The sequence below is a fragment of the Nothoprocta perdicaria genome, unplaced genomic scaffold, assembly GCF_003342845.1.
Source record: "Nothoprocta perdicaria isolate Ctin4 unplaced genomic scaffold, notPer1 scaffold_37, whole genome shotgun sequence".
NCBI classification, from domain to species: domain Eukaryota; kingdom Metazoa; phylum Chordata; class Aves; order Tinamiformes; family Tinamidae; genus Nothoprocta; species Nothoprocta perdicaria.
In genome coordinates this window covers 4088823-4105156 of record NW_020455610.1, presented here as the reverse complement: position 1 = coordinate 4105156, position 16334 = coordinate 4088823, and the positions used below count along the sequence as shown (strand labels likewise).

The 16334-nt window shown below is 39.7% G+C and overlaps 1 protein-coding gene across 2 annotated transcripts in view; it reads left to right on the top strand.

Moving 5' to 3' along the window:
* Positions 1-16334, top strand: part of RBM26 (RNA binding motif protein 26) — a 51011-nt gene that overhangs the window by 20935 nt on the left and 13742 nt on the right. Inside the window, exons 8-17 of one of the 2 annotated variants that reach the window (XM_026044504.1) lie at positions 101-241; positions 630-770; positions 1714-1825; positions 2583-2742; positions 3714-3878; positions 6819-6950; positions 8467-8538; positions 11595-11723; positions 13958-14032; positions 14974-15147. In XM_026044504.1, coding sequence (XP_025900289.1) covers positions 101-241; positions 630-770; positions 1714-1825; positions 2583-2742; positions 3714-3878; positions 6819-6950; positions 8467-8538; positions 11595-11723; positions 13958-14032; positions 14974-15147 — 1301 coding nt within the window. Of the gene's footprint in view, positions 1-100; positions 269-629; positions 771-1713; positions 1826-2582; positions 2743-3713; positions 3879-6818; positions 6951-8466; positions 8539-11594; positions 11724-13957; positions 14033-14973; positions 15148-16334 lie in introns of both variants that reach the window. The other variant, XM_026044505.1, reaches the window with a different exon arrangement.

Genomic DNA, 16334 nt, shown 5'->3' with positions numbered 1-16334 from the left:
ATGCATAGATTAATAGCTCTAAGATACCTTCAAACCCAGTTCCTTCTGACCTCAGTGTCCACCTCGTGGGTAATGCAGTATTGTTCTTTGCATTTGCCAGGACCACCCCCTCCCCTCCCGCCCCTGCAGCCTGCTGGCATGGATGCCCCCCCCAACTCAGCCACGAGCTCCGTTCCTGCTGTTGTTACCACTGGGATTCATCACCAGCCGCCTCCTGCTCCACCCTCTCTTTTCACAGCAGGTGTAGTACTGAGGCTTTGCCCACAAGGTTTGCTAAATAGAATAACCTTGATTTCTGTTTTACTCGTTTGACATGTTATTATTTGATAGAATAAGTTTTATCTTTTAGACTATGACAGTAACATAACAGGTTTTTTTTTTCTAACTTAAGACAAATAAAATTTGCATGTGAAACGTGAATCTTGCATAGGGAATAATACTGTGTTTAAATTGTGTTTAAGCAAAAGCTTGTCATGCTGTTTAATGTCATGGTTTTTTTTTTAAATAATAATGTTCTGAAACAGAATTTCTATTGTAATTGAACCTTGTAACTAAATGAAGTATTACATTTGCAAGTTTTTCTTTTTTGACTGCAACTTATTTTAATTAGACAATCTCTTTGTTACCAGAAACGTATGACACAGATGGCTATAATCCAGAAGCTCCAAGTATAACAAACACTTCAAGACCCATGTACAGACACAGAGTGCATGCTCAAAGACCAAATTTGATAGGACTCACATCAGGTGATATGGACCTGCCACCCAGAGGTAGGGTCTCAAAGCCATGCTTGCTAATCTAGCTGCTCTCTTACATTGCTGGCAATTGAGGCATCTCTCAGAGAATGTGATACTGGAAAATAAATTCAATGAAACATTTGGTTTTAAGAGAAATATAACTGAACAGGGAATTATACTGATATGTTGTTTTGCCTTTTTACAGGTACAGTGAAATCTATTGTGTGGATTGTATGGAGTACACACTTCCTAAACCTAATARCCAGACACTTTGAACATCTCTTAAATAGAAAAATCTTACCTTTTTGTAATAAAACCTTAGGATTTTTTTGTTGCGGAGGGACTGGGGTCATTATAGCTGGTAGCAGCCAGCTATACTTAAGTAGCTTACAGTTTCCATGGCCATGAGAAAAGGAAGCAGCATATGAAAGGGGAAGGTGGATATGAATTCTTTAGATGTGGGTTTATTCATATTTTTATTTGCTTGTATTTAGTCTTCTGAAGTTTTCATTGATACATTTTCAGTGAAGAGTTCCCCATTTTGATTCATGCTCTTCAGCAAGAGCCAGCACCTCGCCAAAAGCTCCTCCTAGGTGCTTCGGAGCACCCTGCATTTCCAGTTGTTGACAATTTTTCTCTCTTGTGTGTCATACAAGAGTAGAATGGAGGTGTTGGGAGTAATGATAGAGTATCTTGTGAGACATTGGGAGTGAGCTAAATCTTTTTGTGGCAGATGCCTCTGTCACATGTATTTTTTCCCTTATACATGATGTTTTTTAGACAAAACTCAAGCTATTAGCTATTTTGATCTGCTGCAGCATCTGCTAATCTGTAAGACCCTGAATCTGTGACCAAGATTTGATCCGGTTTGAACAAGGATAATAATCATTCCAGGATAAACCATTTGTTTTTCAGTGCACGGTCAGTGTGAGTAAGCAAATGCAAAACCAATTCAATGTCTCTCATCTTTTTACAGAAAAACCTGCTAATAAAAGTAGCATGAGAATAGTGGTAGATGCAGAGTCCAGGAAAAGAACAATTGGTGCAGGGGAAGGCGGAGTTCCGACTAAGAAGACTTGGTTTGACAAGTGAGTGATGATGAATGCAAAGTTGCCTTGATAGTTGGAGTCTGTTGGAGCTCTTTTCCATCATCTGAAACAAATATAAACCAATATAATTTAGAAACAATCTTGACTGTGAGTGAGATGAATGTGTTAAAATTAACCCTACTGTGGAGGGTCTGTGTTTGTCTGTCTTCTCTCAAAGACAGTATAGAGATAACTGAAATTGCTTGGGATGATAATGAGATCTACTTCCCCACACCTGGAATGATCCAAGGAATAGAGAAGCTGCAGTGTCTTAGGCATTAAGGGTGGCTGGTTTTAGTTTTGAAATGTGACCCGTATCACTGCCCAAACATGGATTGAGTTTTAGGATATGTTACTGACAAAGAGTATGGAGTGCAGATTTATCTGAGGTGACCAAAGGATGGAAGGTGAGGAGAGATTACCTGGGTTGGAGGAAAGCCTTGGGAGATATTGCAGGAAGGAATTGGAAGATTTTGGAAAATCGTTTTTGAAGAAAAGAGACACCATGAAGTAGAAAGTCATTGACAGGAGGGCATTGTTGGGAATTATCTTGCGGATTTATGCCCTAGAGAACGCTGAGGGTTTGGGTAGAGGATTTGCAGGTATATGAGCTTGTGCTCTTTCCAGCTCCTCTAAAATGGTGGTGTTTAGGTGTATAGCTCTTCTCCTGTGTGGGTGTATAAAACGTAATGTTATATTTGCTAGCTTGCTATGGATTTCTGGCTTGCTTTTTTTTTGTTTTTTTATCTTATTGCAGGCAAAATTTTAACAGAACAAATAGCCCAGGTTTCCCGAAGAAGGTACAGTTTGGAAATGAAAATACGAAACTTGAATTGAGGAAAGTTCCCCCAGAACTTAACAATATCAGCAAACTTAATGAACATTTCAGTAAATTTGGCAACTTAGTAAACTTACAGGTAAGAGTCAACATAAAAAAAAAAAGTACTTTTTTTACGTAAAGGCTTATAAGCAGAAATAAGTAAACGATTAGAGAAAAGATACAAAAGAAATACCAAGAGCTGGAGCTTAGTTTATGTTAACGTTACGTATGGCAGGCTGCATGGGTAAGGTCAGCATTTTGTACCCCAGGTTTGTGCTGCATTCTCTGACATTTCATCGTGTGTCTTTATCAGCAGTAATAAGCTTTGTACATGGTGCTTTCATGTACAATTGCTTGTTTACTTTGGGAAGTTGGATCRAGAGGTGGCAATAGAATATTTATTGTGTATGTTGCTTCAGTACAGAATTAACCTCCCTCACCCATCACAGCACTGACAGAATTGGGATCTCTTAATTGCTCCTGAACATTTCTTAAGCCACTCAATAGGATACCTCACAGTATGGGAGTATTATTAGACAGTATGATTCGGTAAGGAAAGGAAACATACGTGTGTATGTGTATGCAGAGAGGAAGCAGGAGCTAGAGCGAGCTCTGCTCCTCTTGCCAAAGGTACAAGTTTGTGCTTTCAAAGTGTCTGGAATCATAAACTGCAATCCAAAGGACAGTGAGAATGCTCTGTTGTGTAGCTAGGATGGTGGGTAAGGGCCTCCTCTGTTGGTTACAGACACTGTCTTTACTCGCCTGCTGCTTCTGCCTCTCTCAAACAACCACTCGTGGCCACGATTTGGAAATTCTGTTTAACTTTAGACATTTCACTTTTTTTTTCCCTCTTTAAGAGCGTTCTTGAACTTTATTAACTTAATTGCATTGTTGCTTTTTAGCAGCAGACCTTTCAGACAGGATCGTGAATAGGAAATACTCATCTGCTGACCTGTATTGGGTATAAATAATAAACTTTTGAACCTCTGAAACAAGTGATTTTACAGTCATGTTTACATGAATAAAAATCCTGCSTTCCTAAGTTTGGTTGTTCTGTTTAAACCGTAGGTTGCATATCAAGGTGATCCAGAAGGTGCCCTCATTCAGTTTGCCACACACGAGGAAGCAAAGAAAGCTATATCAAGTACAGAAGCAGTATTAAATAATCGCTTTATTAAAGTTTATTGGCATCGAGAAGGCAGTGTACCACCAYTGCAGACTACTGCACCCAAGGTAGAGGACCTTCTGTCTAGAACTCTGTGTAAAATATACTCTTTYTAAACTGTTAGATTTTAGAAATCTTTAGAGAAAGTAAACCAGGTACTCTTGAAATAGTGAATTAAGTCATTTTTTTCCCTAAAGGTTACACTTTAATTGTAGATTTTTGGACTCTGTAGATACAASGTACAGGATTTGATTAGCAAAGTACTTAATGTGTTTAAAACCATTCTGTGACTTTCTCAGTCACAGAATCAGTCTAGTACTTGTCTCATGCGAAGCAAGGTTTGATGCTACTGGGTGCCAAATAACTGCTAGTTTGTTTTAACTGAAATAGCTTTTTTTTTTTTTTTTTTCCCCTGGTAAGCATGAGAAAGCCAGCAGATTATCTTTCCAGAAAAAAAGAAATACCAATCTCCCTTTTCCTGCCAAGGGTACATTTTTATTTTCTATTTCTCTCCTTTTTCCTGTCCTGTTGATCCTGCAGTAGGATGGAGCGGTATAGTCTGTGTTGCACAGAAGTGCTCTGCTCTGTAATCCTTACTGTAGAAGAGGGGAGCTGCATTAGCCTAGTTCTGTGGGAGCAAATTAGGGACATTCTCCTTTTTGGGGCTGTCCTGCAGAGTGAAGCATCTACAGGTAATTGTCAGGTGCATAGAAACACTGACAGGTTTGGGAGTGTTAGAGTAATTACTGTAGTGGTAAGCTGTGGGCAAAGCAAACCAGCTTTCTTAGCAAGACTGTAGCTCTGCCAGGAATTACAGAGGTGTCTGGATTCTCCTAAGTTACGTAGGTTGTTGCATGGATGTTTGTCAGTTAGCTCCTGGWATTGCAAATTCATCCACCTGTTTGGGAATCCTGCATTACTGGATTTGTTATCAGTGTGAAGCAACCCATTCTACACTTAAAGTATGAGAAGGGCTTTGCACCAGGAACGTGCTCATGTTTCTGTGTGCTGTGGAATGAGCTGTTTATGAGAGGATTTTTTCAATGCTACTCCAACTTTTGATGCCTTCTCACTCGTCGTGGTGTACACTGCCTTTCAGAATCAAGGGTTTAGTTTTCCAAGTGCAGTCCTTCTGTCGATGTTCTAGGCATCAGTTTCCTGTGTCTCCCTGTTTTTGTGCCAATAGGGGTGCTTTTAATCAACACAAATATAGTTTTAATTACTCCCATTCACACTCTCCTGGTTACCATCCTTTGTATTGATTATGAATGTAAACTGATAAATATCCTTGCAGGTTGATCTTGAAKCAGTGCTGCTTCCAAAACTCAAGCGTGTTTTTACTAAGCTTGACTTGCACCTGATCAGACAGAAAAGAGTGCTGAAGAATGTCACATACATCAATATAGACCCTATACGTTAATATAGACATTTCCTCTCTTGAATAGGACAGCTGAGCAATTAGTGGTTGCTGCCATCAGTGTACATGCTGATTGCAACATCCAAACTGGAATATTGACTGAACATATCCAAACAGATGTCTGTGCTACACATTCCTTACCAGACAGGACATCCGTTTTAAATAGTCTTACGTTTTGTAGTCATGYTAACACGACACCTCTGGCACATTAACCTTGGCGGTTTGCAGTTGGATTTCCCCTGGTGCCAAGTAAAAGTGTTAAGGGGCCCTGCTTCGTAGACAGCAACTCTTCATCATGTATCAAGAGACTAAAGTCTGAAATCTGTTCAGGAGAGGGCACAAAAAATAAAATCTGGAATTTAGGAAGGAATAAGGGCGATACTTTTGTCTTCTGTCTACCCCGCAAGGTGAGAATTAACAGCAGCTGGATGAGAGAGATGGTGTTTCTAATTCATAAACATTTCTTAACCATAAAYAATTACCTCCTTTTTTAGCTGAAATTAGTATTTGGTATCACATTCATAATGCATTTTCGAAACTGTTCTCTTTTAGCACTTCCATTTTTGTCAAGGTTTCCACTATTTGCTAATTTAAGTTCACCTGTGTGCACAGTGGTTCTAGACAGATTTTTATTTATTTAATATCTGCACCAAAGACAGATTTCTCCTAAGATCAATTATCCCTTCAGTAATATTTAGTTCTACACATTTGCTCAATTTCTTGACCAATCCAGTAGTCTAGACTGGATTAATTTGGTTGCTTGGGGCCCTGTAATTCAGAAGGGTTCTGAAAGGGGCAGGAGAATTAGTAAAGCTGGTGAGAGTCAGACGTAATAAAACATCAAATAAATAAAAGGCTTCTGCCACCTGTCTCCATTTCTGTGGTAGGCATAAGAAGGCTTAAAAAGACAGGAGATTTCAATTAGACATTAAAAACATTTTCTRCTGGTAAATGGTAGGGAAATTCCAGAATCACAGGATGGTTGAGGTTGGCAGGAACCTCTAGAGATCATCTAGTCCAACCCCCTGCTCCAGCGGGGACACCCAGAGCMCGGGGCACAGGGCGGCATCCAGGTGGGTTGGGAAGATCTCCAGAGAAGGAGACTCCACAGGCTCCCTGGGCAGCCTGTTCCAGGCCTCTGKCACCCTCACAGGAAAGCAGTTCTTCCTCACCTGGAGTTGGAGCTTCCTTTGTTTCAATTTGTACCCACTGCCCCTTGTCCTGTCACTGGCCACCACTGAGAAGAGTCTGGCCTCTTCTTCCCTACATTCTCCCCTCAGGTATTTCAATGAAGTGCTCTCCCTTCATTCCCTCCATGATAGAGGATGCCCAGAGAGGTGACAGAGGCGACTGGGTGCCTCTCTCTCCAACTCGTGTGGCCGCAACAGCGGCTGCCAGGGGACATCTGGGTGCAGGATGGGGCTAGAGAGCTTGGCCCGGCGCCGGGGCCCCACGCGGCCTCCGTGCGCCCGGAGGCAGAAGAGGCCTCCTGGCCGGGGGCTCCTCGGCGCCGCTTCCTGCCAGGAAGCGGCCTCCTGCTCCCGTTGCTGCTCGTGTCCCACGTGCCGCTCTCCYGGCGCTGTCGCTGCAGGTGCTGCAGCCGCTGGTTCCGCAGCCCAGCCTGCCCGTGGTGAAGCAGTCGGTGAAGGAGCGCCTGGGCCCGGTGCCCGCAGGCAACATGGAGCCCGCGGAGGCGCAGAGTGCCGGCGCCGACGCCGCGCAGGTAGGTGCCCGCCGCACGCGCTSTGCTCCTTGTTGCCTCCTCTAATGCCCAAAGGCCTGCCAACWGTTCAGGGACCATAAACAGCTCACTCAGGTGTTATAAACAGGCGTTTACCATATTAAAATACACTCTGTTTGGTTGTGAAGCTTCTTATACAAAAGTTTCTCTCTACATGCAGTGAAATGTCTTTTATACCAAAGAGTACTACTCACTTTTATGTGCACTAGCTTTTTGTTGTGCTTAAAATCAAAGCCCTGCAATATTTCATTAATCTTTAAGTTGCACATTCTGAGTTTGAAAATAAAAACTATTGTTTTTGCTATATAAAGCATGTGTTGCTATATACTTATTTAAAAGGCTCCCACATAGCTGTTTTTAAAGGCCAATAGAGATACTAAATACTCTCTTTCCTTCTCTATATGTTGAGTCCCTGTGTGTGTGTTGTACTATTGGTCAGTGTAAATCTTTTGAGCATGAGTCACTGTTTTTTCTTGCCCTTGCTAATCCCTAACCACGGAACTAAAAGCAATGCTTGGCAAGCTCATTGCTGGATTTTACGTTATAATTTTTATGAAAACTAAAGAAAAAAATTTAGTCCAGACTTATCTAATTCCCACATTTTACCAAAACCCTCAGAGATCAGAGTGATTTCTTTTTAAGAAAAACTGTTTTCAAACTTCTGTGTTATATGTATTGTATCACAAGTTAATTAATGTGCCTGTTTATATAGGTTGTGCTACTGCTGGCAACTAAAATAACTCTAATAATTGCTTGTTACATCTATGAATTGTCAAAAAAAAAACGTGCAATAACTGAACTCCTCATAAGTCAGTGGTTCCATTAGTTACTAAAACCATTAGGGACTAAGGACCGACTTCGGAAGTATTTTCAGTATTTGTACATCATCCTTCAAATGAGGAAGAACATAACTATAGAACCCCTGTGGATCATGACATAATTTATCATGGTACCCTCAATTTTATATAGACTCAATTTTGGTTATATTGGAAGTCCTTGGTTATTAGCATTGAACCATTGCTTGCATTTTTCTTGTGAAAAAGAGGAAAGCCCCAATTTTACAACCTSTATGTTCCGTAAATTCAAAACGTAACATCCAGTGTTTGATGCCTTCCATCAGAGCTTCTGTAACACAGTAACTGGAGTTCAAAGTTAATCTATTTAAGAGTTTTAAATACTTTTTGGAAATATTTAAAGAGCCATACTGGTAATTCTCTGTCTTTAAACATGTCGTGGGTTAGTTTCAGAAGAATATCTAGTCTATTCTATAATTCCACATTTGGCTGTATCCTTGTATGTGCCAGCCTGTTYACAAGATACAGGTGTAAGTTATCAGTAAAATTCTATGTCTAAAATACAGATGCTTTAATGTTTTTCTTGAATTATTGCTCGGAAGTCTGTTCTTACTAATCTTTATAAAACTGCTTTGCTAAATTACTAACGTATGGATTCATCAAGTTAAACATATTTGGAGGATAATTTTGCTTTGTTTTCTTAGAATGTGACTAAGTTATCTGTGAAAGATAGACTGGGGTTTGTGTCAAAACCAGTTACTCCGACAACTGAAAAGGTGAGTGCTTCCCTCTTGTCGCTTCCTCCCATGTTAGATCTTCAAGAGAATGTGTTTTGTTATATCAGTGTTCCTGTTGTTTCATAACTATGAGTCAAGTTAAACTGATATATAGAAACTCAGGTTAGCAAATGGCTACAACAAGAATGAAGGAGAGAAGCTGCTATTCCGTTTTTTTGCTGTAATAGATTTTCTCTGAATTTGTGTTCATYGTAGAAGTTCATCACAATTTTCTTGTGTTCATCGTAGAAGTGGCTAGGAATGTCCAGGATCCTGAGCTGTTGAAAGAAAAAAGAAATAAATCTTAAATAAAAACTAATATTACATTTTTTTTATAGAAAGCATTTCTATGTTTGGGGGTTTGTATCYCTTGAAAGGTGATGCTGTAAACCATTTCTCTCTTACTTGGTTGATCTTAAAATTTGAAGTACTTGAGGAAAGATAAAAGAGAACATACAAAAGACAGAGTGAGGTAGGTGGGAAAGACACCTCAATGGTGATTATCAGTTGTTACATATTTTGCCTGGTGGTTGCAATTTTCAGAACATGGGCTCGTGTGTTTACCTTAGTAGTGAAATTCTTGATGCCTGCCCCAGATCTCCCTAGATCCATTCTGTTCCAGATGATTTAGAGGTCTGGTCTCCCCAGGATTTACAGTGTTCAGTGCAGAAGAGTTTTGTTAGGAAAGCAGCAAATTTCCCCCAATAAAAAGGTGTCTCTGCCTGGGTATGCATCTCTTCTGTTTTGCATTGGCCTGACCTGAAGTGGATCATGCATCCTCAGYAGTTGTTTCCCCTTGGCAGTGCATCAGATAATGCATAGAGTGAAACGTAATCAGTGGAATTCACTCTAAATTCAGTTCTCTGCTTATTTTGCACACAAAAATACCAGGATTTAACGTTGAGCTGTAAATGTAGAGGATGTCTGACTCATTTTGAGTCAAGCCAAGCAGTCCACTTGCATACACTGATCTTGGCTTCTTGCCTGTATTCTAGTTTGAGTTAATTAGTTGCAGTCTTGTGGCCCTTAATTATTGCAGATAAATGTCTTGCAGGGTATTGCTGAACTACAACTTACAGGTGTGCCATAATAATACTTGTTTTAATAGTAATGTCTGCTTCAGTTCAAAGAAGAAGAGTTTCTTCTGCTCTTCGCATACGAGTGGCTCACCCAGAAAGAGCAGAGCAAATCCATGCTAAAATGACTGTGTTGTGTTGCCTTATAGGAGGGATTAGCTGCTGGGCTCGTTAATGGATTGATTGTGAAGCAGCCTTTTCCTTGGCACGGGCTTCTGAAACTGGCTCTGACCTCTTTTGGGCTGTTTTTTTCCCTTCACAAGGGAATTCCCTGCTGCTTCAGCAGTGGCTCTGGTCGGTGGTGATGAGAAATGGACGTAGCAACAGCTGTCACACGTCACAGTCCTCGTGTTACAGATGCCTCTCTGCTGCCGGCCGAGAGCAGGGCATGAGGACTGGCTTTGCCTCCCCGGGGGGGAGCAAAGGAAGGCAAAAGGACTGGCTTTGCCTCTTGTGGAGCAGGAGKAAAGGAAGCTGAAACAGTCATTGCGAGCGAGGCCTTTTAAGATCTGCACAGAAACTGTCCTTACTGTTTATGAGCTCGGGAAGAGATTCACAGTATTCTTTCTCATGAGTACTGCTTAGACCTCTGCAAGACATTTCTGTTTTGCCTCTTACTGTTCTGTGTTAGTGGAAGCGGGTTCGTCTGCTGTGAACTGGCATTAAAGGGGATAATGAGTGAGCTTGGCTCAGGGAGCGTGTCAGTGAGTTTAGTTCTGGTCCTTTGCTTGTCTATGAGGAGGCATCTCCTAAATGTGGGGGATGCGAGTGGTAGCGTATGGTGATGTGTTCTAGAAAAGRTTTAAGAACATTGACTTCATTTCCTTTGTAACAGACTGCTTAAAGGACTTGGTAGCACCTTTTTAATACCCCCTTACCTGCTTTGCCTTTTTCAAAGAAAGAAAATATTTGCACCATCTATCCTAGAAAATGCTGTTGAAAGAGTTAGTATCAATAGCACAATGAAGAGTAAAGGTTGTGTATGAAGCCTTCCATTGTAAATTCTTCTGCTCTCTAATCTTCCCCGTCTTTCTATTGTTTCTTGGCTGTCACTTTTTTCCCCTGTCTTTGGGCACTGTTGATTTTCAGGGAGTGCATGGTGACCAGTAGATGTTGCATGAACCTCTTACTTTGTGCACAAAGTGAAAATCATTATTAAACTCCTAGAATTTGCTAGTGATTTGTATCACCGCTGTGAGTTGCTGRCACGGAAGACAAGGTCGCACCGGGATCATCATCCGCAGCAGTCAGAYGATTTTTCCAGTGCTGCTGTAGCCAAAATGGCCTTTGCGGAAATAGATAAGAAACAGAGAAGCCCAAATTCTCAAGTATTGTAGAGAATATATCCTAGAGAGGCACTACAGTAGAAACATTTGTGCTGTTCCTAAGTTAGAGAGAAATTTCCATATGTTACTGGAAGTTTAGGAAGGAGAACAGAGGGACTTAGGCTCTTCCTTTGCTGTACAATGTGTCAGACTTCCCTATACTCAAGTAAATCTTCTTGGCTGGGTATCTTCAAACCTGAGTATGAAAAGGAGCTGTTCTGGCCCCTTTGGGCCTTAGTCTCTAAAATTCCTTTTTTTTTTTTTTTTTTTTTTTTCCCCTCAGAAAATTTAGCCTTGGAAATTGATCTTAAAACAACATATTTAAATAAGAAAGTTTTTCTTGGGCAGTCTGTCTCCTGTTTCCTTAATCATGCTCCAGTACTTTATGTATTTCAAACTTTGAAGTACATACGAACTCTCAGCATAAAGGATTTATAATCTGCTCATCATTCTTATATATCTGACTTTGTTACCTTTTTTTTTWAAAAAAAAAATGGACTTCAGCTACTCCAAGCATACTTGTTTCACCAAATTTTAATATTCCGCATTATTGGAATCGACAAAAGACTTAAGTATTTTGAAGCACTCATGTTTGTTTGTTATTTTTTTAAAATGGAAATTCACTGGCAAAAAATAAAACAATTTCCTTCTATAGGTTTTATCCACTTCTACTGGCTTGACAAAAACTGTGTACAACCCTGCTGCTTTGAAGGCAGCACAGAAATCTTTGCCTGTTGTTTCCACTTCCGTGCTAGACTCTAATGAAGCACAGAAGAAAAAACAGGTAAATTAAAACCCTTCTTTACAAAATGGACCTAGATTGAGAATTTGTGACCGCTAGAGGTAGTGCACGATGTATATTCATCTTGAGAGCTTAGATGGACTAGTTAGTAAGATTAGATTTTGCTGCTGTGGTTTTTTTTCAAAGTACAAAACAAAAATGGCTGTTAGTTCTGTTACTTTCTTTTTTTTTCCCCTTTATTTTCTCTTTTTATGGCAGTGCAGGCACCTCTTTAGTAGCTCAGAATAAGGGAATTTGTTCCATTGGAACAGGATCTCCTTGCCCTTACGTGGTCCCTAATGAGCGAGAAGTTGTGTAATCCCTGTCCTTCTCCCTGAAGCTCTTCTGAAGCAACCGGCCTTTATTCTCGTCGTATTTTGAATTTGTAGTGAGCAAACTTGGAGAGAACTCTATTTTACTACTTTATTTTCAAACTGCAGTTCTTCACCATCCATTTTTGTTTCTGCATCGGACTATATTTTTCTCCTTAATTTTTAGATTAAACTGAAAATACAAAAAAGTGCATTTTGTCATCTCTGCGTGAGTTGTTGCCTAGTCATAGTTTACTTTAGCTGGATTATCAGAAGAGCCCAGTTAAGCTTCTGTTTTAGACTTCTTAACAGAAATGTCTTTAGTTTCTTGATAATTCAGAGAAATTAAATGTAGAACAGTGTTTACCTTACTGGTTTTAAGTTACAAAGGAAGAGCTAAATGCATCATCTGAGCCTTACACAGAAGCACTGAAATCAGAATAACCCTTAAATGAAAAACATAGCCCCCAATGGTAAACTTCAGGAACTAATGTCAAACTTGGCTTGCCATAGCAATATGCAGCTGCATGTCATCGGTGGCATTGGGCGACACTCTCAAGAAAGCACTTCTAGTTTTGATTTTTCATTTCATATTTGTCCCCTAAAACATGTTTTTCAGAAGTTAGAGCCTTGGCCTTACCCCTTAAGAAACTAAAAGCCTTTAAGATGGCTAAAAAAAAAAAAAAAAAAAAGGCTGCCCTGGAGCCTTGTCATGTGCTTGGTTCCTTTTTTTCTTTCTGGTGGTTTTTGCTGTCTTTAAATATTGCAATATACCAGCAGCTGTGGAAAAACATGGTTTTGTGGGACTCATTTCCTCCTTTGCTCCTCCATCTCTCTAGTTTTTCTTTGCATTCATCCCTATGTCTTGTCTTCCTTTTCCATTCAGAAAAAAATGGTTGCAAACTGTATTCCACAGAGCATAATTTTTGGTTATTTGGGGCTTACAGGCAGTGTGACTATTTCATTTTTCAATTGGGCTTTTACATCCTTGTGTCAGGCACTTACAACTGCAGTCTGATCCTGTCCAAATGGTGATGCAGAAGTGCAAAATCATCTTCTGCCTCTCCTCTCTTATCCTGTCAGATATGTTGATCTCAAAGCTCTGTTGTTTTCTGCAAATATCTTGGTATCTAAGGCCCTTTTCATTCTGTATCCCAGAGCAAGAAGCAGGTGCTTTCTCCCGAGCAGCATTAGGAGGAGCTGAGCACAGCAGCTGTGTCAGCTGCTGCTGCTCCTCCTAAGTGCGGAGTGTTCCCAATTCCTCAGTTCCACTCAGTTTGCCAGGTACAGTGTCAGGTGTCTCTCTTTAGCAGTTAGAGCAATAGTGCTTGGCTGTTCCAGGTTGAACTAGTCAGATGCAAAAGAGATGATTTTCTATTGGCAACTTTTTTTTTTCTCTCTCTCTCTCTCTTTTTTTTTTTTTTTTTTTGGCCTGGAATTGTACCCTGGATTGTGTTTAATTAATGGGCTTGACGTGCAGTTGCTTTCAAGATGCTGCCCTTGCATGCCTGGACTCCCATGKGTTGTTAGTGTGCTTGTGGCTCCTGTGGTAGGGGGCTGTTTGGCCTTTCAGCTTTACTGGAGTTGTATAAGAGATTGCCCTTAACAGAAGTTATAGTGAGGTTTAGTGTTTGCCAGCACAGATCCAGGCACAGCTGTATGCAGGGTAGGACATGGCCTCTGCCACTAGTTTGGTGTTGCTTAGTTTTTCTAAATATAACTTTAAATATTCCCTATTTGTACTTCATGCTTCTTTTAGTGAGGGGCTTTTTTGTGTTAAGTGGTGTGTATTTTTTATTTATTTTTTWAACTGTTAACAGAAAAACCATAGTCAGTTACTGCTGAAGAGTTGTCAGCTATAGTATATTTTCTTCTGACATTGTTTGCAAAATCCAGAAACCTTCTCTTATGTTTTTATACTTCCAGGAAGCATTACGACTTCAACAAGATGTGAGAAAAAAGAAGCAAGAAATCCTAGAGAAGCACATTGAAACACAAAAGGTAAAATGTTATTGTTAAAAAATGGGCAATTTAGTTGTAAATCTCCATTCACATTGTTAAAGTCTTTYAAAGCTTTTAAGCATAAGTTACTATAATTGTCCTATAAAGTATTCCTGTTTTCTTTTGAGATAATATTATCATTTTCAATTTAGAGTTTTAATTCAACTTGTCTTACTAGTACACTTCCACTGCAATTTAATTACAATTTTAGAAGAATTTAGAAGAATTTGGCCAGCGATAGGACAAGAGGTAATGGCCACAAGCTGGAGCACAGGAAGTTCCGTCTCCATGTGAGGAGGAACTTCTTTCCTGTGAGGGTGACARAGCCCTGGCACAGGCTGCCCAGGGAGSCTGTGGAGTCTCCTTCTCTGGAGATCTTCAAAACCCACCTGGATGCCGCCCTGTGCCACATGCTCTGGGTGTGCCTGCTTGAGCAGGAAGGTTGGACTAGATGATCTSTAGAGGTCCCTTCCAACCWTGAGTATTCTGTGATTCTGTGAATATTCCGTGATTTAGAAGAAATTACCAAATATGAGTGCAAAATGTGTAGTTTTGGGGGAGGAGAGATATCCAGAGAGTCCCACTTTGCAGCAAAAGGTGAGGTGATTTTAGGAAAGGAGTACTCAGACATAGGGAGGGGAAAGAGGCCAAAATGTGATTAAGGCTGAATACAAATTGTGAAATACCAGGTATATTGTGTAACTTCTGGCTAGTTAAAATTGAGATGTCAGATGTTTGTTAGTAGTTAATTAATCAGAGAATAAATGAAAATCTTTATTTGAATATAAATTGTTAAAAATCCTCCATAGTGAGTTTGAAAGCTGTGGTGGAAGAAGTGCAGTGCTCTGTTTTTCCATTACTTGTAACAAATACTTGACAACAGATCCATGATCACATATTGCTCTAATTGAAAAGTAAAAAGAAACTTGTAAATTGGGCAGATGCTGATTTCGAAGCTGGAGAAGAATAAAGCCATGAAGTCAGAAGACAAAGCCGAAATCATGAAAACACTGGAAATTTTGACTAACAGCATCACCAAGTTAAAGGATGAATTAAAAGGCGTGTCATCAGGAGGAACTCCTACCCCCCTGAAAAGCATGAAAACCAAGGCTCAGGTCAGCTTTTTAAGAAGATTAACTTACATGCTTATGTCATTTGAATGAAAATATACAACCATTTAGAGTTCTTCACAACCATGTTGCTCCAAGTTTGAAGTCTTCACTCTGAATTAAGATTTTTTTTTTCTTTGCCCTCACTTGAAAGGCATGTTGTTAATTTGTCAATTGTGGTGTCATCTGAAATGCTCATGCAGGATTACACAGGAAATATATCTGGAAGAGGAAATGTAAAGAAAAACACTCTCTTTCATGTTATCCAATCTTCTGTGCATAGTCTTTTGCTTACTTAAATATTTAATGCAGGTGAGGAAACCAGTGTTTTTAATGCAAGAGGATTTGTTCGGCACAGGTATCTGCTGGTTGGATTCAGTATATGGAACAGAGCTTCACTGCTCTGTGAAACTCAATGGCTACTGTGGTAGTACAGAATTTGTCTTTATGTCAGTGAAATTTTTCAGTTTTCTCAACTGTTAAAGTTGATGGTCACACCAGTCAGCTTTCCTCTGGTTTATCTACCCGTAGTTAGTCTGCAGTTGTGAGAGGAGTTTCTATTTTATTGCAACTGTTTTGTTAGTAAAAAACAAACAAACAAAAAAACTTGATGCTTTATGTTGGCCTTTTGCACAGCTATAATCAGTTTTCCCGTCCTTAGCTTAGCCACGTAGTTGTATCACCTTCTTAAATGTAGTATTTTCATTTTGTAGAAGTACTTGTTCCTAAATGCCACAGGCATGCCACAACATGCCTGAGAATTCAACAAGGATTTTAAGAATCAACATTTCAAGGAATCTACAAGTGTTCTTTTAAATAAAAAGAGCACTACCTTTCCTTGCTTTGTCAAGTAACGAAGTACATACTAATAAACAGCAGATATACACAGTATATTTTCCTGTAGGAATCAAAACCTCTTGATCTTATTAGGCCTTTTTTTTTTTTTTYTTAATTCAGCTTTTGAATCTCCAGAATAATTTATTTTCTAATGATTGGAAAACTATTTTAAAAAGTTGGTGTAACTGCAGCCCAGGTGCAATTCAAACAGATCCATAGCTTTCATTTTGAAGCTGCATTTCTGTTGTTGCCTTTTTTTTTTTTTTTTTTTTTTTTGACACAGAAATGCAGCTACTAATGTCAGTGCTGTAGTGCAGTTATCTTTATATTTGAAAAGAAACATCAAAATGACCCCT